This window comes from Ursus maritimus, unplaced genomic scaffold (genome assembly GCF_017311325.1).
Source record: "Ursus maritimus isolate PB19 unplaced genomic scaffold, ASM1731132v1 scaffold_7, whole genome shotgun sequence".
NCBI lineage: Eukaryota > Metazoa > Chordata > Mammalia > Carnivora > Ursidae > Ursus > Ursus maritimus.
The window spans coordinates 82,813,437-82,837,338 of NW_024426885.1; the positions used below are offsets into that span (position 1 = coordinate 82,813,437).

The 23,902-nt window shown below is 37.7% G+C and overlaps 1 protein-coding gene across 1 annotated transcript in view; it reads right to left on the bottom strand.

The window, feature by feature from the left end:
• RYR2 (ryanodine receptor 2) overlaps window positions 1-23,902 on the bottom strand; it is a 528,108-nt gene that overhangs the window by 262,205 nt on the left and 242,001 nt on the right. Inside the window, exon 25 of the mRNA XM_008689669.1 lies at window positions 23,545-23,628. Within this exon, the coding sequence (XP_008687891.1) occupies window positions 23,545-23,628 (84 nt within the window). The remainder of the gene's footprint in view (window positions 1-23,544; window positions 23,629-23,902) is intronic.

Sequence of the window (23,902 nt, forward strand, 5' to 3'; positions counted from 1 at the left end):
GAGTCCCTAACTGTTGAGGCTTTTCTATAGTACAAACCAAAATATTGGTTACCAATGAAAACATCTGATGGATTTCTCTTCCTAGTCTCATTTTCTTCAACTTTTAAATGTTATATTAATTTTAATATTTACAGGATACTTACAGATACTAGCTGTTCATTATTTTATAGAGAAATTTTAATGCATTTATAAATTATTTTATTTGCCTTTCCTAGTTGTATAATTTAGGAAGCCTCTGGATAAGAGAATAGAAGATCCCAGGTATTTAACCATCTAAAAAATTATTAAGGCCTGGATTTTAAGGAACTCTTACAAGTAAGAGACTACTTCCATACTCTGAAATGGAGAGAGAGGACTAAAATGAGTTTAGGTTTTCATCTTTCAGAAAAAATATAAAATTGAAAATGTAAAATTTTCAGTATGTACATATTCGGGCAATAATACTGCCCTGCTCCCTACAGACATACAGAGTCACTTCATTCTACTTAATTACTGAGATTCCAACAAAACATATTTTATAGCTGCTTCTTTCCATTCTTCTGTTGTTATATTCCCTATAATCAACTAGGCCTGGAGGTCAGGATTTGTTTCTAATCCATTTTTCTAACTGCCATTATACTTGAAATAGTGCATGGCAGGTAATCAGCCTTTACATCTATAGTTTTTTAAAGAATTAGTGGGGGGAAGCAAGATGGCAGAAGAGTAGGGAAACTTGTTTCATCTGGTGCCTTGCATTTGGCTAGATAACTATCAAATCGTTCTGAAAAACGTAAGAATTCAAACTGAGATTAAGAAAAGAATTGCCGGAATTCTACAAATAGAAAAGCGACCACTTTTGGAAAGGTAGGAGGTGCAGAGAAGTGAATCAGAGGGGCTATATTGGAAGATAAACAGCAGGGGGAGGGAGTCTCTGTAAGCCAGCTACCAGAGAGTGATAGAGCCCCGGAGCACAAAATCAGTACTTTTAAAAATCTGCTCCAGTGACAGTCATCCTTGCCTGAAAGGTGCTCAGCTGGCAAAGCAGGGCAAAATCCTAGGTAGGACAGTGTGGTCTCAGGATCCCCAGGGTCATGGAAAGAATGAGGGTGCCTGAGCTGGCAAAGTTCCCAAGCATTGGAGCAGGGAAACTGGTTATGGTCAGTGAGCCCAGGAGTGGGCTCTCAGCTCCATTTGCCATAAACCGTGAATGGCAGTACAATCAGGCAACTGCTCTCAGATCAGGGCCCTGTAAGTGGCAGGCCCGTGAGAACCCTCCTCTCTCCCCCAGGAGGATAAGCACGATGTGCTTCGCAGGCGTCTCCAGAGTTAGGTGCACACAAAAGTGAAGACTGTTTTTCCCTGAGGGTTTACTGAAGTTAGGGGGTCAAGTTCCAGGGCTGGAGATCAGAATGGGGCCATTTTTATTTTCATCCTCTAATGGGGCTCAGAAAGCCTTCAGGGGACAAAAGCCACATAGAGCAACCCAAAGCAGCTTACATTGAGCCCAGCCCCCTGGCAAGGGGTGGTGCAACTCCGCCCAGGCCAAGACCCCTGAGAATCAGTGCAGCAGCCCCCTCCCCCAGAAGAACAGCTATAACATCAGGGGATTACCAAGTTTACCAAGCACACAGAACTGCAAAACTCCAGTGCTAGGAGAAAGTAGTATTTAGAATTTGAAATTTATTTCTCATGATTCTTTTATCTTTCAGTTTAAAATTTTACTTTTCTTTTTTTTCCTTTTCAGCTAGTTTCTTATTTTATCAACTCTTTGTTTTTAAGTCTTTTTTTTTACCTTTCATTTTTACATTTACATTTTATAGGTATATTCTTCCTTTTTGGCTTCCTTTCATTGTATTCAATTTTATTTTTGTATGTATATAAGTTTTGCTTTCTTTGCAATTTTGGAATTTAGGGTTTTCTAACAAACAGAGCAAAATACACCCAGGACCAACTGGATCACCCTGTTTTGTCCACCTGGGAAATTATATTCTCTCTTCTCCACCCCCAACCCCCATTTGTTTCTTTTTCTTTTCTTTTTTGGTTTCTGACGTCTTCAGATTTGTCTAGTAGGTATTTCGTTTGGGTTGTAGTTGGTATTTTTGATTTTTTTCTCTCGTTCATCCATTCTTCTCTGGGCAAAATGACTAGAAGGAGGAACTCACAACAAAGGAAAGAACACGAAGTAATACTCTCTGCCACAGATCTAAACAATATGGATATAAGTAAACTATCAGAGTTGAAATTCAGGATAACAATTATAAAGTTACTAGCTGGGCTTGAAAAAAGCATAAAAGACACAGGGAATCTCTAAGTGCAGAAATAAAATCTAATCAGGCTGAAATTTAAAAATGCTTTAACTGAGATACATTCTAAATTGGGTGTTCTAACAGCTAGGGTAAATGAGGCAGAAGACAGAGTCAGTGACATAGAAGACAAGATGACATAAAGGAAGGAAGCTGAGGAATAGAGGGAAAAACAAGTAATGGATCATGAAGGGAGGCTTCAAAAAATCAACGATACCATAAAGCAAACAATATTAGAATTATTTTGGTCCCAGAGAAAGAAGAAAGAGAGAGCGGGACAGAAAGTATAGTTGAGCAAATCATAGCTGAGAACTTTCCTAATCTGGGGGAAGGAAACAGGCATTCAAGTCCAAGAGGTAGAGAGCATGCCCCACAAAATCAATAAAAATAGATCAACACCCCAACATATTATAGTGAAGCATGCGAATTTCAGAGATAAAGAGAAAATCCTGAAAGCAGCTTGAGGCAAGAACTCCTTAACCTACAATGATAGAAACATTAGACTGGCATCAGACCTATCCACAGAGATGTGGCAGGCCAGAAAGGGCTGGCATGATATATTCATGGTACTAAATTAGAAAAACATGCAGCTAAGAATGCTTTATCCAGATAATGTGTCATTCAGAATGGAAGGAAAGATAAAGAGCTTTCAGGACAAACAGAAATAAAAGAATCAGTGATCACTAAACCAGCCCCCCCAAGAAATATTAAAGGGGATCCTGTAAGTGAAGGGAGAGCCCAAAAGTAACATAGACCAGAAAGAAACAGACAATCTAGAGAAACAGGGACTTTACAAGTAATACAATGACACTACATTCATATCCTTCAATAGCTACTCTAAATGTAAATGGGCTAAATGCTACAATCAAAAGACAGAGGGTATCAGATTGGATAAAAAAGCAAGACCAATCCATATGCTGCCTACAAGAGATGGATTTTAGACCTAAAGATACCTCCAGATTGAAAGTGAGGGGGTGGAGAACCATTTATCATGACAATGGACATCGTAAGAAAGCTGGGGTAGCAATCCTCCTATCAGACAAATAAGATTTTAAACCAAACAGTAGTAAATGATGAAGAGGGACACTATATCATACTTAAAGGGTCTATCCAACAAGAAGATCTAACAATTATAAATATTTATGTTCCTAATTTGGGAGCAGCCAACTATACAAACCAATTAATAACAAAATTAAAGAAACACATTGATAATATTACAATAATAGTAGGGGACTTCACCCCACTCACATCAATGGGCAGCTCATCTAAGCAGATCAACAAGGAAATAAGGGGTTTGAATGACACACTGGACCAGTTGGACTTCACAGATATATACAGAGCATTTTATCCTAAAGAAACAGAATACACATTCTTCTCAAGTGCACATGGAACATTCTCCAGAACTGATCACATACTGGGTCACAAATCAGGCCTCAACCAGAACTAGAAGACTGGGATTATTCCCTGCATATTTTCAGACTACAATGCATTGAAACTTGAACTCATTCACAAGAGAAAATTTGGAAGGAACTCAAACACCTGGAGGTTAAAGAGCATCCTACTAAAGAATTAATGACTCGACCAGGAAATTAAAGAAGAATTTTTTTAAAAATTCATGGGAACAAATGAAAATGAAAACACAACTGTTCAAAACCTTTGGGATGCAGCAAAGGTGGCCCTAAGAGGGAAGTACATAGCAATACAAATCTTTCTCAAAAAATTAGAAAAGTTTCAAATATGTAAGCTAGCCTTATACCTAAAGGAACTGGAGAAAGAACAGCAAATAAAGACTAAACCAAGCAGGAGGAGAGAAATAATGAAGATTAGAGCAGAAATCAAAGAAATAGAAACCAAAAGAACAGTAGAACAGATCAACAAAACCAAAACCCCTAGCCAGACTTATCAAAAAGAAAAGAGAAAGGACACAAATAAATAAAATCATGAATGAAAGAGGAGAGATCACAACCAACACTGAAAAAATACGTGCAATTATAAGAACATATTATGAGCAACTATATGCAAACAAGTTAAGCAATCTGGAAGAAATGGATGCATTCCTAGAGATGTAAAAACTACCAAAATTGAAACAGGAAGAAATAGAAAACCTGAACAGACCCATCACCAGCAAGGAAATTGAAATAGTAATAAAAAAATCTCCCAAGAAACAAGAGCCCAGGGCCGGATGGCTTTCCAGGGGAATTCTACCAAACATTTAAAAAGAACTAACACCTATTCTTCTGAAGCTGTTTCAAAAATAGAAAGGGAAGGAAAACTTCCAAACTCATTCTTTGAGGCCAGCATTACCTTGATCCCAAAAGCAGACAAAGACCCCATCAAAAAGGAGAATTACAGACCAATATCCCTTATGAACATGGATACCAACATAATCACCAAGATCCTAGCCAACAGGATCCAACAGTACATTAAAAGGATTATTCACCATGACCAAGTGGGATTTATTCCTGGGCTGCAAGTGTGGTTCAACATTCACAAATCACAAACATTCACAAAAACTTTCCATGCTCATGGACTGGAAGAAAAAAACGTGATACATCACATTAATAAAAGAAGGGACAAGAACCATATAATCTTCTCAACTGATGCAGAAAAGGCATTTGACAAAATATAGAATCCTTTCTTAATTAAAACTGTCCACAGTGTAAGAATGGAGGGAACATACCTCAATATCATAAAAGCCATCTATGAAAAGCCCACAGCAAATATCATTCTCAATGGGGAAAAACTGAGAGCTTTTCCCCTAAGGTTAGGAACACGACAGGGATGCCCACTCTCACCATTGTTGTTCAAAATAGTACTAGTAGTCCTAGCCTCGNNATTCAGATAACAAAAAGAAATAAAAGGCATGCAAACTGGCAATACAGAAGTCAAACTCACTCTTCTCAGATGATGTGATACTTTATGTGGAAAAAGATCAAAAGACTCCACCCCAAAATTGCTGGAACTCATACAGAATTCAGCAATGTGGCACGATATAAAATCAATGCACAGAAATCAGTTGCATTATGTGCATTATGCACTAACAAGGAGATAGAAGAAAGATAAATTAAGGAGTTGATCTCATTTACAATTGTGCCAAAAACCATAAGATATCTAGGAATAAACTTGACCAAAGAGACAGGATCTGTACTCTAAAAACTACAGAACACTAATGAAAGAAATTAAGGAAGACACAAAGAAATGGAAAAATATTCCATGCTCATGACTAGAAGAATAAATATTGTTAAAATGTCTATGTTACCTAGGGCCATCTATACATTCAACGTAATCCCTACCAAAATACCAACTTTTTTCATAGAGCTGGAACAAATAATCCTAAATTTGTAGGGAACCAGAAAAGACCCTGAATAGCCAGAGGAGTGTTGAAAAAGAAAACCAAAACTCGTGGCATCACATTGCCAGATTTAAAGCTGTATTATAAAGCTAAATTATCAAGAGAGTATGGTATTGGTACAAAAACAGATGCATAGATCAATGCAACAGAATAGGGAATCCAGAAATGGACTCTCAACTCTATGGTCAACTAATCTTTAATAAGGCAGGAAAGAAGATCCAATGGAAAAAGGACAGTCTCTTCAATAAATGGTGCTGGGAAAATTGGACAGCCACATGTAGAATAATGAAACTGGACCATTTTCTTACACCACACAAAGATAAACTCAAAATGGATGGAAGACCTAAATGTGAGACAGGAATCCATCAAAATACCAGAAAACAACACAGCATTTTCTGTTTCCTTGGCCACAGCAACTTTTTGCTAGACATGTCTCCAAAGGCAAGGGAAACAAAAGCAAAAATGAATTTTGGAGACTTTATCAAGATCCAAAGCTTCTGCACAGCAAGGAAACAGTCAACAAAACTAAAAGGTAACCTATGGAATGGAAGAATGGAAGAAGATTTCTGCAAATGACATATCAAATAAAGAGCTAGTGTCCATGATCTATAAAGAACTTATCAAACTCAACACCCCAAAAAAACAAATAATCTAGTCAAGAAAGGGGCAGAAGACATGAACAGATGTTTCTCCAAAGAAGACATACAAATAAGAAGCCAACAGACACATGAAAAACTGCTCCACATCCCTTGGCATCAGGGAAATACATATCAAAACCACAATGAGATACCACGTCACAGCAGTCAGAAAGACTAAAATTAACAACTCAGGAAACAACAGATGTTGGCGAGGATGCAGAGAAAGGGGAACCCTCTTACACCATTGTTGGGAATGCAAGCTGGTGCAGCCCCTCTGAAAAACAGTGTGGAGGTTCCTCAAGAAGTTAAAAATAGAGCTACCCTATGACCCAGCACTTGCACTACTATGTATTTACCCCAAAGATACAAATGTAGTGATCTGAAGGGGCACCTGTAACCCAATGTTCATAGCAGCAATGTCTACAATAGCCAAACTGTAGAAAGACCCAAGATGTCCATCAACAGATGAATGGGTAAAGAAGATGTGGTGTGTGTGTGTGTGTGTGTGTGTGTGTGTGTGTGTGTGTATTCATATATACACACATATATATTACTCAGCCATCAGGAAGGATGAATATTTATATTGATGTGGATAGAACTGGAGGGTATTATGCTGAGCGAAATAACTCAGTCAGAGAAAGACAATTATCATATGGTTTTACTCATATGTGGAATATAAGAAACAGCGTAGAGGTTCACAGGGGAAGGGAGGGAAAACTGAATGGGAGGTTACCAGAGAGGGAGAAAAATCATGAGACACTCTTCCCTCTAGGAAACAAATTGAGGGCTGCTGAAGGGGAGGTGGGTGGGGGGATGGGGTAACTGGCTGATGGGCATTAAGCAGGACATGTGATGTGATGAGCACTGGGTATTATACGCAACTGATAAATTACTGAACACTGTATCTGAAACTAATGATGTACTATATGTTGGCTAATTGAATTTAAATTTAAAAAATTAACTTTATATGCCAAATTAATATAAAGGTACATGCATCTTCATCTCAAAGATTCTCCTTTGTACATAGAAAATTCACCAAATTATGCCAAATTAAACAAAAGATCAGAACATGAGAAAATGCTGAGATAAAACTATGTCATCTTTTTTCTTTTAAGTATTTTGGGCTATGGCTAGCAGAACTACCAGGTAAGCTTCTTTATGGTAGGGAGTTCCACTGCTTTGTTCCTTGCTATACACAAAATGGAGAATAGTTTCTGATTCATGGTAGGCATTCAATAAAAATATGTTGAATGAATCGATGTGGTATAGCAATAAATCATTTTTAAGCATGAAGAAAGCTGAGATTGCCTTAGTTACTATTTCATTATAAGATATCTTGTATTTTATAAATCATTTATCTATAGACAAAAGTATTAGAACTATTTTGTTTTGTTTAAGCAGATTAGATTAGTCTGGCAATTGTAACAATTATGGCTAATTACGGCCTTATGTCATTCAATTTACATCACAAGCTACATTTATAGATGAGAAATTTTGTTCTGTTTTAAATCAGAATTCTGCATGGTTGGGTAATTAACTATATATATATATATATATATATATATATATATAAATAATAAAGAAGCCACATGGGATTTTTTACTTTTTTAAAAAAGATTTTATTTGTTTATTTGTCAGAGAGAGAGCACAAGCAGGGGGAGCGGCAGGCAGAGGGAGAAGCAGGCTCCCCGCTGAGCAAAGAGCTTAATGCGAGACTCGATCCCAGGACCCCAGGATCATTATCTGAGCCGAAGGCAGACACTTAACCAGACTGAGCCACCCAGGCATCCCGCATAGGATTTTTTAATTGCTCGTACAAATCACTGTATGTTACAGAATTCTGATTATAAATAGATAAATCTGTAAAGTGTAAGCACAGGCTATATATAAGTTCTCATTTAGAAAATATTTTTTTCAAGAAAGGGCCCCCAATACATTTCCAATGCACTGACATAATCAAACTGGCAGGGTCTAATTTCCAAGTTGGAAGCAGCGTTAGGAGCAATGACAAAGAACTGTCCTCTCTACTGTACTATCTTCCTGTCTCTGCTTGATGCCGTCCCCTCCCGATTTCCCCACAATCGCCAGCATGGGGTAGCCCAACAGCACACAATTCTTTCTTCTCCCATTTTCCAATGGACCTGAGCCCTCCTCGCCATCACACAGAGGAGACACCCAGGACAGACTTTTGAAACTAATCCATAAAAACCTGATTAAAGCCTAAGCCATCTTAATGAGTGATGTGTACATCTGAAAAGAGGAATAATCCTCTCTGGCAACCGATTTTAATGGTAGACCTCCCACAATATCTTATATAGAATGGAGGGTGTATGTTAAAAGGTGGAGGATGGGAAGGAGGTCCTTCCCAGTCAAACATTATAGATGAGTTCTACTTAGGTGTAAAGCTCAATAATATAGGACATACACGTTTCTCCTGATTTTCTAAATTTTTCCCTTCCTACATGGAACAGCTACAAGAGCTGCTTTCATCTGTGATCACAATGTAAACCCATGGAGATGTATTTGCAACTGTTGATTTAAAACAGCACAGTAATTAATTAGTTCACGCTCACTATCAGATGTAGACTACAATTCATTTTACTTTTCTTTTAAGATTTTATTTATTTATTTATTTATTTGACAGAGAGAGACATAAGAGAGGGAACACAAGCAAGGGGAGTGTGAGAGGGAGAAGCAGGCACCCCGCTGAGCAGGGAGCCTGATGTGGGGCTCGATCCCAGGACCCTGGGATCATGACCTGAGCCGAAGGCAGACGCTTAACGGCTGAGCCACCCTGGCATCCCTATTTTACTTTTCTAAATAACCCTGTGCAAGAAAGGATTTGAAGGTTCAAGTGATTCTTTTTTTTTAATTTTTTTTTTATTTTGTTAGTGACCATACAGTACATCCCTGGTTTTTTATGTAAAGTTCGATGATTCATTAGTTGCGTATAACACCCAGTGCACCATGCAATACGTGCCCTCCTTACTACCCATCGTAGCCCATCCCATTCCCCCACCCCCGTCCCCTCTGAAGCCCTCAGTTTGTTTCTCAGAGTCCATAGTCTCTCATACTTCATTCCTCCTTCTGATTACCCCCCTTTCTTTATCCCTTTCTTCTCCTACTGATCTTCCTAGTTCTCATGTTCCATAGATGAGAGAAACCATATGATAATTGTCTTTCTCTGCTTGACTTATTTCACTTAGTATTATCTCCTCCAGTGCCGTCCATGTTGCAGCAAATGTTGAGAAATCGTTCTTTTTGATAGCTGAATAATATTCCATTGTATATATGGACCACAACTTCTTAATCCAGTCATCTGTTGAAGGGCATCTCGGCTCCTTCCACAATTTAGCTATTGTGGACAGAGCTGCTATGAACATTGGGGTGCATATGGCCCTTATCTTCACTACATCTGTATCTTTGGGGTAAATACCCAGTAGTGCAATGGCTGGCTCATAGGGTAGCTCAATTTTTAGTTTTTTACGGGACCTCCACACTGTTTTCCAGAGTGGCTGTACCAACTTGCATTCCCACCAATGATGTAGGAAGGATTCCCTTTCTCCACATCCTCTCCAGCAATTGTTGTTTCTTGCCTTGTCAATTTTTGCCATTCTAACTGGTGTAAGGTGGTATCTTAGTGTGGTTTTGATTTCAATTTCCCTGATGGGTAATGATGTTGAACATTTTTTCATGTGTCTGTTAGCCATTTGTATGTCTTCATTGGAAAAGTGTCTGTTCATATCTTCTGCCCATTTTATGATTTGTTTATTTGTTTCTCGTTTATTGAGTTTGAGAAGTTCTTTGTAGATCTTGGATACCAGTCTTTTAGCTGTAGTATCATTTGCAAAGATATTCTCCCATTCCGTGGGCTGCCTCTTAGTTTTTTTTTACTTGTTTCCTTGGCTGTGCAGAAGCTTTTTATCTTGATGAATTGTAGCTGAAAACTTCCCTAATCTAGCAAAGGAAACACGCATTCGTGTCCAAGAGGCAGAGAGGACCCCTCCCAAGCTCAACCATGACAAACCTACACCACGTCACGTCATAGTGCAATTCACAAATATTAGACCCAACGATACAGTATTGAAAGCGGCCAGGGCAAAGAAATTTCTCACGTACCAAGGCAAAGGCATCAGAATTACATCAGACCTGTCTACACAGACCTGGAATGAGAGAAAGGGTTGGGGCATTTTTAAAGCTCTTTCAGAGAAAAACATGCAGCCAAAGATCCTTTATCCAGCAAGGCTGTCATTCAGAATTGATGGAGAGATAAAGACCTTCCAGAATCGCCAGTCATTGACCAATTTCGTAACCACGAAACCAGCCCTACAGGAGATATTAAGGGGGGTTCTATAAAGGTAAAAAGCCCCCAAGAGTGATACAGAACAGAAAGTCACAATCTATAGAAACAAAGACTTTACAAGCAGCATGGCATCATTAAAATCATATCTCTCAATAATCAGTCTCAATGTAAATGGCCTAAATCCTCCCATAAAGCGCCACAGGGTTGCAGATCGGATAAAAAGACATGACCCATCCATTTGCTGTCTACAAGAGACTCATTGTGAACCTAAAGATACATTCAGACTGAAAGTAAAGGGATGGAATACCATCTTTCATGCCAATGGACTTCAAAAGAAAGCTGGGGTAGCAATTCTCATATCAGACAGATTGGATTTTAAACTAAAGACTATAGTTAGAGATACAGAAGGACACTATATTATTCTTAAAGGATGTATCCAACAAGTGGATATGACTATTATAAATATATATGCCTCCAACAGGGGAGCAGCAAGATACACAAGCCAACTCTTAACCAGAATAAACAGACATATAGATAAAAATACGTTAATAGTAGGCGACCTCAATACTCCACTATCAGAAATAGACAGAGCACCTAAGCAGAAAATCAGCAAACAAACAAGAGCTTTGAATGCCATACTCGACGAGTTGGACCTCATAGACATATATAGAACACTACAGCCCAGAACCAAAGAATACTCATTCTATTCTAATGCCCATGGAACATTCTCAAGAATAGACCATGTTTTGGGTCACAAAACAGGTCTCAACTGATACCAAAGGATGGAAATTATTCCCTGAATATTCTCAGACCACAACGCTTTGAAATTGGAACTGAACCACAAGGAAAAATTTGGAAGAAACTCAAACACTTGGAGACTAAGAACCATCCTGCTCAAGAATGATTCGATAAACCAGGAAATCAAAACTCAACTTAAACAATTTATGGAGACCAACGAGAATGAAAACAGAACGGTCCAAAACCTATGGGATACTGCAAAGGCAGTCCTAAGGGGAAAATACATAGCCATCCAAGCCTCACTCAAAAGAACAGAAAAATCCAAAATGCAGTTTTTATATTCTCACCTCAAGAAGCTGCAACAGCAATGAAGTGATTCTTTTAAATGGCTAATAATTCCATCCAAATTAAAGTTACACTACTCCCATTTCACCTGAACCTTACTTCCATACTGTTATACTTCAAACTGTCTACAGTAAAAACAAATATAAATATCTTTGAAAGTCATAGACTTCAACCTACTGTATTTGATTAAAATGCTGACATCATGAATGCCTAACTACTATGAATCAGTATCAATAATGATTTATGGAACTCTTTTTCTGTTTGTAGTACATGTTGACAAAGAATCAAACCACTACATCAAAACAAGATTTTTTTTTAAAGAGCATAAATGAACTTTGGCAAATAATGTGCATTTCACCTTACTTATATAGTTTCATTAGGTACATAAAGATCAACCAACTGCTAATAGGAACTGTTATTTTCTTGTGGTTGAAATAGAACAAAAAGCAAACCTTTTGAGTAAAAGGTGACTGATACAAGCCTTGGAAGCTAAGTGGTTTCAAGTAAAGTTTCAGATTAATTTCCAGAAATTTAAAAGAAATGAAACAAAGACTGCTGTACCAATTCTTGGGAAGTAGAATTTCATAGCCCAGGTAATAGGGAAAAGTAATATCATTAGTAATTATGTTAACACAAAATGCACACAGTTCATATTAAAGACATCCATGCGTTACAGTCTACCTTCTTGAGCTTCCTGGGAACATTCTACCAGAATCAGTCAACAGATATCTTTCTCCTGCAATCTATCTGCTTAGTAGGCATCCTTTTAATTTCCTTTGCCTTAATATGCAAAGTCCCCATTCCATCAATCATCCTGATTTAGTGTACGAGGAATATATATGGAACTAAATAAATACATTCAATATACTCACTTTCTAAGGTATCAAAATTCTTTTGCAGTTATTAGCTCACAATTTTGATGTAGTGTACAATGCAATAATTTAAACAGTAAGATTAATAAACTACATATACGGGGCTTCATTTTCTTTTTTAAAGCACCTTTTTGCCCGGAAAAATAAAGCAAAACGTAACTGGCAAACTGCCAGTTTCACCTGCATCAAATTACCAAACACACAAACAAAAAAATGACAGCACTTGGCCCCACTGATGAGCTGTCATGTTAAGCAGCAGTTTAGTTTTGTGCTTCACTCCCACCTAACCCACATTTTTCCTAAGCAGGTATTCCTAAAGGAGCCTTTGAAAAAAAGTGTTCAATATAATATCACTAAAGGGGCAATTAAAGTGGTGTACAAAAAACATGGCAGAATACCAAAGACATTAAGCAGAACCCCCCCTTTTTTTTTTCTCTAGCCTCTCCAACCTCTCCAGCTTACTTGTTTAGTAGGAATCAGGTTAAATGAAGCTTGGAAATCATTATACTGTGAAAGATGTGCAGGAAACATGAAAAGATTATGTCCAAGTTCAGTGGATGTTAGGTGTAAATTTCAAAACCAAATCAGCCCTTCAAGTACCTTGGAACAAATGGGAAAATCTCAGATGACTGCACACCAGAGATATTAAGGACAAGTTTTGCTAGAAGCACATCTACTCAAAATGCATACTGGGCTGACATTGTCACAGAACGAAGAGAGAGAGAGAGAGAATTCAAAAACCCTTGTCCAGAAAACAAATACAGGAGAGTTAATTTCAATGTAGAAATCCGAAAGGAAACAGACAAGGGATCTATTTTATCTACTACCTCACTTCTTTGTTTTTTAAGTCAATGTAATATGATGATGAGCCTGGGAGGCCTCCCCACCCTGCCACCCCAAATCCGTTTTTATCAATTTCTTTTTACTCCAAGGCCTTCCGCTACTCCACAGCCCCTTTGAAAGAAAACCACAAGGTATCCGATGCCCCAAGAAGCGGTCATCTCAAGAGAGAGACCAAAGAAAGCCATTCTTGGCTTTTGGATTTTTAAAATAGGCTTTGAAAATTCACTGCAGAGACAAGAGTCTTTTAGATAAAAGGCCGTCTGATATCAAATGCTATGCTTCTGCATATCAAAAAAGCAAGCCCAGATGCCTTGAAACTTGAGGAAAACCAGATAAAGACTCTTTCTCCTGCCCAGACATGTACCAGAGCCTAAAGCTTCCAAAGCCAAAGCTCCCCCACACCTACAGGTAGAGACCAGGTAGATCCCAGGGCCAAGGTGAATTTCTGCCTTGCTTCTCAGTGCATACTGAGGAAAATGGCCAGGTGCTAGAATCTCTCACACACAACCCCTTCCCTGCACAGCACAACTTCAGAAAAATAGATATGGCAACCAACCAAGTCTAGGCTGACAGGTGATGTTCCCTACTCCCTCCACCATCAGACTGCAATACCCAAATTGCCAGAAAGAGTATTCTTAGGTTTCTGGCACTCCCTAAATAGGCTTAAAGGAAGCTAAAAGAAGAGCAATGACCTGGGCACTCACAGAAATGAGAAGAAGAAACCCCCTGTGTAGACCCATTACCAAAGACCAGTGGGAGAAAGCAGGCATCCCGTAAGATGCCAGTAGTGATGAATGAAGACAATTGACAAAGACATTGTCCTCTGACTAAACTTGAGTCAGGCTCCTCTGAGCCCTCTTTTGGACTGGGACTCTGACCCTGGGCTCTGTCCTTGTTCCAATTAGTTCCATTTTTGCAAGAACCCTACTGGATCAGTTTAATGAAAATCCTCTACCCTTGATATCAGATCACATTCTTCATCTCCCACTCCTGACATCTTATTACTGGGTCTACCTTCAACAAGAATCCTATCAAATTCGTTTTGCAGAATCCCCCTTCTCCTTGATGTTTTCTATTAGTAATCTTCTATCCACTGCCCACCCCCACCCCTGACACTTCTCCTTGGCGATAAATCACCATTCATCCTTGTTGGATTCAGAATGGAGTTCAGTTTAATACAGAGGTCTCTCTTCCCCTATTGCAATAGTTCCTGAATAAAATTTGCCTTTACAGCTTTAACTTCTGTCCAGCTCTGGTTTGCTTTGACATAATTCAGTCATGACAGCAAAATCAAAGGAGATGGACCATGGATCCAATGTCCAATGTCTCCTCCCCAATGGGTGAGTATCCCAAACACAGGTAGCCCCCGTGGTAAGAGGGGGGTAGACATTGAATGCAAATTCTACAACAAATACTCATTCAGTGGTTGAATGTTTTAGGCCCTATTGTAGAAACTAATATATATCGTTGAATAACATGGACAAAATAGTCTATAGGAATTCTGTTCTGATGCAGAATCAGACAAACAAAGTAAGTGTAAAACAATAGTATGTTAGAAGATGTAAGTGCTGTGGGAAAAATAAAGGAGAAAAGGCAGCATGGGGAAATGTATAATTTTAAATAGGGAGCAATTTTTTTTAATTAAATAGGGAATAATCTTGAAGAGGTGAAGAAAGATTGCTTTGAGAAGATGACATTTGAATCAAAACTTAAAGGTGAAAATAAACACAGAAAACACTGATTTTAACAGAATTTTCACTGAACAGACTAGGATTAAGTTTCTAATACTAAGCTTCATTCTGGAGCAAGTTCCGTCGGGCTTAAATACGAAATTAAACCTGATCAGAGAAAATAAAGAACACTACATATTTACATTTTTAAATTTGTGGTTTGTGAAATTTACTCATTACACATAAAAGGAGTGTATAAACCTGTTTTTTTTATTCTTTCATGATCACAGTGCTTCATCATTAAAGAAAAAATCCAACTGTATTTGTAACACCATCTTTCACGTACGTAAATATTTACATAAACTGAATTTGGTACATATGCTATGTCTATATAAACAGTATATCTATCTATCTATCTATCTATAGATATATCTATCTATATCTATCTATATCTATCTATATCTATATCTATATCTATCTATATCTATATCATCTATATCTATATCTATATATATCATGGGCCTACACATTCAGCATCCAAGCCTTCATCTCAGAAAGTCATTTATATAGACCTATAGCAGTGAGAAAGTGCCCCATATGCCTGAGATACCACCCACCCCTCCACTTCCCATCACTACCAGGGGCTTCATAGCATTAGTGGTAAGAAGGTGATAGTGGACAGAGGGAATTGACCACTGGATTTAAAAACCACTCAGACAATTCTAAACACTACCAATTCATAACTCAACACTACCTGTTATTTCCCAGTGATATATACAGGTAACTAGTTCCTGATCTACTATGTTCTGTGCTGTTTTAATAACACAGATAAGTGCTAAATTAAGAAAAGTTTTAATAAATGGCATTGATATTCAGACAATTTTTTCATTTTTTTAAAAGATTTTATTTATTTATTTGAGAGAGAGAGAGAGAGCGCACGCACAAGCCAGGGGAGAGGCAGAGGGAGAGGGAGAGGTAGACTCCCTGCTGACCAGGGAGCACAATACAGGACTTGATCCCAGGACCCTGGGATCATCACCTGAACCGAAGGCAGGCACTTAAACCACTGGGCCACCCAGGTGCCCCAGATTTTCTTTTTCATTTAAACCTATAATTCTGTTCTGTTTTTAAATCTCAATTACTCAGGCATATTAGAAATTGGCAATCACGAATTCTCAAAGTAGATTCTTCCCACTGTATTTTTCTTTGTCCCTACAGTAAATGGACTCTGTGCTCATCAAACTATGCAGTGGTCAAGAGCATCACTTCACAGTAAATGTAGGAAGATTTATGAATTAAGAATTGTTGATAATATGTTACACTCTCCAATTGCCTGCTTGTTTCTTTAGAGGAGGAATGAGAAGAAAGGGGGAGAAGAATGACAATGAATCACACATTCCACAAAAGTCCTTAAGGATTTTTAATGAAATGATGTGTATTTTACATAAGGAAAAACTAATACTCAAATAGCCTATTTTCAAATAGGAAATGCAGCGTATAATTCAATGACACTTTGAGTCTATGTGCGTCCTTATATCTGAAATCAGTCTCTTGTAGGTAGCACGTAGTTGGATTTTTTTTTTTCCATTCAGCCACTCTGTGCCTTTTGATTGGTAAATTCAATCCATGTACATTTAGAGTAATTGTTGATAGGTAAGAACTTAGTAATGAATGCCATCTTATTCATTGCTTTCTGGTCCTTTTGTATTTCCACTGTATCTCCCCCCCTCCATTCATGCCAACTTTTGAACATCCGTTATACTCCATGGAGGTATGCTGTCTCCCTTTGTCTATTGCAGATCCACTCAAGGCGAGTGCTTTGTGGTTACCTTGTGAATTACATAAAACATCTTATAGATAAAACAGTCCATTTTAGGCTGATAGTAACTTATCTTCAAACATCTATAAAGTCTCCACTTTTACACTCTCATATATTTACCTCTTTTTGCGTCATGCATTAATAGAGAGCTATAGTTTTTTAAGATTTTATTATTTGTTTACTTATTTATTGAAAGAGAGCACGCGAGCATGTGAGTGGGAGGAGGGGCAGAAGGAGAGGTAAAGAGATTCCCAAGCAGACTCCACGCTGAGCAGGGAGCCCGACGTGGGGCTCCATCTCACGACCCTGAGATCATGACCTGAGCTGAACTCAAGAGTTGGACACTCAACCAACTGAGTCACCCAGGAGCCCCAGTACCTGTATTTCTTTTTACTCTTCTCCTTTGACTTCCATACTACAGTTGCATGGTTAACACACCATCCGAATATAGAGTTACAGTCTCTAAGTCTGTCTGATTTTTCCCCATGACCAGTGTCCTGTTAGCTTTCACGTGCTGCTTCATTAAAGAAAAAATCCAACTGTATTTGTGACACCATCTTTCACGTAGGTAAATATTTACATAAACTGAATTTGGTACATGTGCTATGTCTATATAAACAGTATAGCATCTGGATTAGCATCTTCCCATTTCAGCATGAAGAATTCCCTTCAGCCTTTCTTGCAAGGCAGGTCTAGAGGCAGTGAACTCCCTCAGCTTTTGTCTGGGAAAGCCTTTATTTCTCTTTCATATCTGAAGGATAACTTTGCCAGATAGACTATTGTTGGCTGGCAATTTTTATCTTTCAACACTTTGAAGACATCATTCCACTCTCTCCTGGCCTGTCAGAGTTTCTGTTGAGAAATCTGATGATAGCCTAATGTGGTTTCCTTTGTCAGTTAATTTCTTTTTTCCCTGGCTTCAAGATTCTTCATGGTTGATTTTTGACTGCTTCATTAACAGGTGTTTTGGAGAAGGTGCTTCTACACTGAGATTACATGGTATGCTATTAGCTTCGTGCACTTGTACGTCCAAGTCTTTCGCTGGGTTTGGGAGGTTCTTGGCTATTATTTCTTTAAGGAAACTTTGCCACTTCTCCTTCCCTTCTTCTAGAGCCTGATCATTCAGATATTTGCTTTTCTGGTAGAATCCGAGAGCTGTTTTTTAGGCTTGCTTCTCTCTTTTTAAACTTAGTTCTCACTCCTCTTCTACCTGTATTCATTCTATATTTGTATCCTCCAAGCCACTATTCTTCCTCTACCTGAGTTGCCCTGAGACACATTGTTTTCCTCTACATTCTTCATCTCATCACTAAATTCTTCAGGTCCAGTATTTCCATTTGGTTCTTTTTTAGAATCTCAATCGCGTTGGTAAAGAGCTCCTTCTGTTCATTAACTTTACTCCTGATTTCACTGGCTTGTCTTTGTGAGTTTTCTTGTAGCTTACTGAATTTCTTAACAGCTGTTTTGATTTCTTTATCAGATTGTAATACTCTATGCCTTTGAGCTTGGTTGTTGGAAAATTATTTTCCTTTTGTGATGCCATATTTCTTTGATTTTTCATATTACTTGTAAGGTACACATTTTTGCTTTTGCATTTGAAGTAGCCAAGACCCTCTTAATTAGCTTTGTACCTTCTCTGGTTCTTACAGTTTGCTAGGCAGGTTATTAGAAACTTTTTTTTTCCAGAGGGGGGTGCTTGCTACATTTCAAGTTTGTTTTCTCCCTTGACCACCAAATGTGGCCTGTTTTCTGAGCATGCTCCCCACCTCCTGAAGCTTGCCTTTCTGGACATACTCAGGAGCACACACAGCTGACAACAGAGCTGGGGGAAGTATCAATTTAACACAGAGTTAGGCATGCCCATGGACTTCGTAGGGAGATGGGGTAGGGCATGTCACCCCCAAAGGCTTGTGGGTGGACTTTCTGCTGAGAAGATTCAAGAGTGTTTGAAATTCTTATCTATCTCTTTCCAAAAATCTTCCCTAAGCTCTCATGACTAAGTTCCCACCTAGTACTCTGGGTGCTGGTGGACAGAAATGGGTTTCTCAAGCTGCATCCTGCCAACTGAGGAAGCCAAATCCTCTCTTACCATCTGCCTCTTTGCCTGGAGGAAAGGTCACCTATACCAAAAATCAGCCCCCAAAGACTCCTTCTTGGAGGTAGGGCACTGCCTAGAAAGTTTCTCTTACCACTTTCACTATAACTAAACTCCTATTTTCCTTTTTCCTTTTCCTTTCTTCTTCAACAGTGTGTTGGCATCTGCCTTTTGGAAGGCTGGATTTCTGCAAGTTCTCTGTGGTCAAGGAGTGCCTGCTCAGTTCAGCACTCACTCAATTCTTGCCCATTTGCCCCAAGAAGGGTCCAGGCAGTTTCACCAGCTACACAGGTTCCATAGTTTCTATGGAGTTTGTCTGTCTCCTAACATCTGCACTGGTGAGTGAGATTCCTCTTGGGTCCCTTGCAGAAGGTGCAAGGTATGGAAACCACAAAGATTTGATTTCTTTCTTAAATTCCACATATGAGTGAAATCATATGGTACTTGTCTTTCTTTGACTGACTTATTTCACTTAGCATAACATTCTCTAGTTCTATCCATGCTGTAGCAAATGGCAAGATTTCATTCTTTTTTATGGCTGAGTAATATTCCATTGTATATACACAACGCATCTTCCTTATCCATTGATCAGCTGATGGACACTTGGGCTGTTTCTATAATTTAGCTATTATAGATAATCCTGCTATAAATATCAGGCTGCATGTATCCCTCTGAATTAGCATTTTTTGTATTCTTTGGGTAAATACCTGGTAGTGCAATTGCTGGATCCTAAAGTAGTTACATTTTTCTAAATTTATTGATGTGTCTCCCATAGCTAAGTTTTATTTTTGTGGGGTGCATACAACATGAGTTATTTTTTTACTCCAATCTGACAATCTCTGCATCTTACCTGAAGAAATAAATCCATTTGCATTTACGGTGATTACTGATATACTTGGATTTTTCTCTGTCATACTTTTATTTTTTAAAATAACTATTCTTGATACAAACAAAAGTGTATCCTTTAAAGCCTTATAATAAAATGAATTCCATTAATCCATCACCATGTTAAGAATTAGAATATTATTAATACCACTGTATCTATATGTGTGCTCCCGTGTGTGTGTGTGTGTGTGTATTTGTGTGTGTGTGTGTGTGTATTATATATAAATATGTTTTATTTGTTTTTCAGTCTTAAAGATAGTATTATACTTATATAGCCTTGTGGGATATATTTTTATCCATCCTCAACATTATTTTTTAGGTTCATCTATGTTGCCATTTATGACAATAATTCATTAGTTTTATTATGTGATTATATCCAACTTAACTCATCTTCCTACTGAATAATATTTCTCCTATTCCTCTCCCTTATTTTCATGCCATTACAAATAATATCTCTAAAAATAACAGCTTTCATGTTTGTTGGTATGGACTTTCTCTGGGCATATCTCTAGGAGTGATTGCTGGGTAACAAGATGTACAAATGTTTAATTTTATACAATTATGCCAAACTGCTTTAAAATGGAAACACGCTTCAACCTTTTAAACTTGTGTGAATCTACATCCACATCAATCCTTGTTATTATCAAATTTCTTAATTTTTTCCAATAAATAATAAAATGGCACCTCATGGAAAATTGAGATTCAGTCTAGACTACCAGCAGATGTGAACAGTTTTCATTGAATGACATCATTGTGTCCATTTCCCCATCTATTTTCAAGTAATGCAGAACTACTAAAAGCAACACAAAAGGCATCAGTAAAAAAATTATGAAGGCGGAGGACTTTAATCCATTCCTCAACAAGACTAACCTAGTGCAAACCCTATGCTCTATGTATCCATTGATCAATCATTTGGTTTCTATTTATCTCGGATTTAGAGATCAGAATTGAGGTGGCTATCACAGAAACATATATTAACTCATCTATTTCAACAGAAAAAAGAAGCTTGACATTTTCTGACCAAAGATAATCCTATTTAAACTGATGGTTTTCACAGTGAAAACTGGTTTTACCAATTAGATTTTATGGCAAATGAATTCCATAAATTGCATAAGCTCAATTCTGACCCCAGATGGGGTTTTTTGTTTTTTGAAATTTTTTGGAGCAGTTTTATGTTCATAGCAGAATTGAGTGGAAGATTACAGAGATATCCTCGGCCTCCACACACAAAGCTTTCCCCATTATCAACATTCTCCAAGCAAAGTGGTACATTTGTTACAATTCATGAACCTACATTGAGACATTATCATCCAAAGCCCCTGGCTTATATTAGGTATTGTACATTTCATGGGTTTAGATAAATGTATAATGACACTATCTAGTCATTATAGTGTCATACAGAGTATTTTCACTGTCCTAAAAATCCTCTGTGCTCTGACCATTCATCTCTTCCTACCTCCCAAGCCCTGGCAACCACTGATATTTTTATCGACTCTCTAGTGTTGCCTTCTCCAGAATGTCATATACATGGAATCATACAGTATATTTTCATACTTCTCAGACTGACTACTTTGCCCCAAAGTTTTAACAAGACACACACACACACACACACACACACACACACACACTTACACAGCACATGATTATAATAATTTCTTAAATAGAGAATGCTGGCAAAGGTAATCTGAAATTAACATTTCCATCCTCTTATCCTTACGTACATTATGTTAAGTAAGGTGTCTCTAAGTAAATGAGTAACAGGTATAACTACTAGTTTCTGTTGTTGTTTTCATCTTAATAATGCCTTTACGATATTTATCAAAAAACTGAGATAGTGACTTTAATAAGAAGATAATAAATTATTTCTCATGTAAGGTAGTTTCTAATTTTTTTTTGCTTTTAAAAAACTGGACAAGGAAGGACATGACTGAGTCATTGTGTGATAGGTCATTAAACATGATTTCTGAGGATGACCCACTATGAAGTTTCAGTTCACTGAACTGATTTTTTTTCTTACTTTCTTTCATTCTTTCAACAGATTTTTTTCTTTGAATTGAACGATTTTTTAAAGAAAAACTTCTTTGTTTATGTAAGCAAAGAACGCAAATGACCCAGAACTAGTCTCTTTTTAGCAATAAATGTTTACACATGGGTACATGATAAATGGAAAAAGAATAGCTGAATCCATTTCATTATGTACTGTTTCCAGTAAAATCTTCCTTTTTACATTGATTTTTATCAAAAATGAGTTTATTTTGAAGACTTGCATACCCAATTAATCATAATACCTCAGAAGAAAAATGTCAACATTTACTGACTGTGATCACAGAAAACAAAACAAAATCCAATTTAGATTTGGTTATAAAGAAGTATGACAGAGTGATCAATCAAAATATATTTTAATAGGGTAACATTTTGTGAGGGAAATGGATTGGAAATACAATTCAAAGAGAAAAACAAAATGATGCAAAAAACATATTATCAACGTTTATGTATAGTTTTCAGTAGATGATGGTACATATCTAATCACTGTGGATCTGCTTTTACTAGTGACACTCAACACTGACATAGAAGTGTCATTTCAAAATGTAAATACTTGAAAATGTCATAAAATAGCATCCAATGGAAGTGCTTAAACTTTTGAAAAAAACTTTTAGTACCTAAAAATATGCTAGATAATAACATAGCTTGTACACATTTTTCATGGAGTCCCTGAGCAAGAGTGTTTGTTGAACTAGAGGACTTGCCTGAATCGGCATCTGCAAAGCAGGCTCATGATTTGCACTTTGATCTTACATCTATCGGGGGTAACTTGAGGCCAGGGTGACTGAGGGAGAGTAAGGGGTGGTGGCTTTGCTTTATCCTCATGGTATTACTTAACCCATGGCCAGACCTGCTATCTCTAAGGCACAGACAGGCCTTGGAAATTAAAACAAAACAAAAACAATAACGCAAAACAGCAATCATGTCTCGAGCACTCACTCATTTAATACCCAAAGTTTCCCCAGGAAAAAGGCATCACCTGGTAGCAACTAAGAAAGCTGAAGTTTTAAGAAGTTCAATAGGATCACAGACAGAGGTTATAGCCCGGCAGGCCAAATCATCCCTACAGTGTTCATGGCCTCTGTTTACTCAGCTTAAAATGGAGATAATAATACCAACTTTATAACTCTTTCTAAAATATGTTCTTTTGATAAAAAAAAAAAAAAAGAAAGAAAGAAACATTAAATTAGGGGTGCGTGGTGGTGCAGGAGGTTACACATCTATTTTTGGTTTCGGCTCAGGTCGTGATCTCAGGGTCCTGAGACGAAGGCCCATGTCAGGCTCCGCAATGGGCATGGAGCCTGCCAGGGTTCTCTTTCTCCCTCTCCTTTGCCCCTTCCCACACTTGCATTTTTTTTCTCTCTCAAATAAATCTTTAAAAAATCAAATTAAATTATAAAAATATCTTTTGGTGCATAGTGGAAAACCAGACATAAGCAGTTACAGATATAGGCACTGGTGTATTCGTGCATACCTACATACAAGGAAAATAAAACACTTTTTATACATAATCCTGATATTTTCTGAGCTTTATTTCCTCTCTGGGCAAGTCATCTAGGTATCCATCAAGAGCTCCTTGGGTGCAAATGGATTTTCCAACTGAATGCACGATTGAATCAATGCACAGAATATTTAATATTGCTTAGACATCCAACTTACTTCTTGGGAAGCTTCATTTTTTTCACCTTTTCTTCAGCATGCTCATCTGAGATACCCACATGACATCCTAGTGCCAGCAAAGTCCTGGAAAACAAAACCCGAGATAAGCTGCAAGAACTCCTTCTCTATCTCCAGAATAACCCAACATAATGTTGGAGGGGAATCAGGTGTAACAGTCCACCCTGAAAGCAGAACAGAAATTGCCTTTAAAGCAAAGGAAAAAAAAATAACCGTTTATTTATAAGTCATTTACTTTTGGGTAATGAGCAAGTCATTGAAAACTGAAATATCACAAAAAGCAATGTATTGAATAGTAAGTCCTTCTCCAATCCCCTCCCTGTAGTCCTGTTTCTTTCCC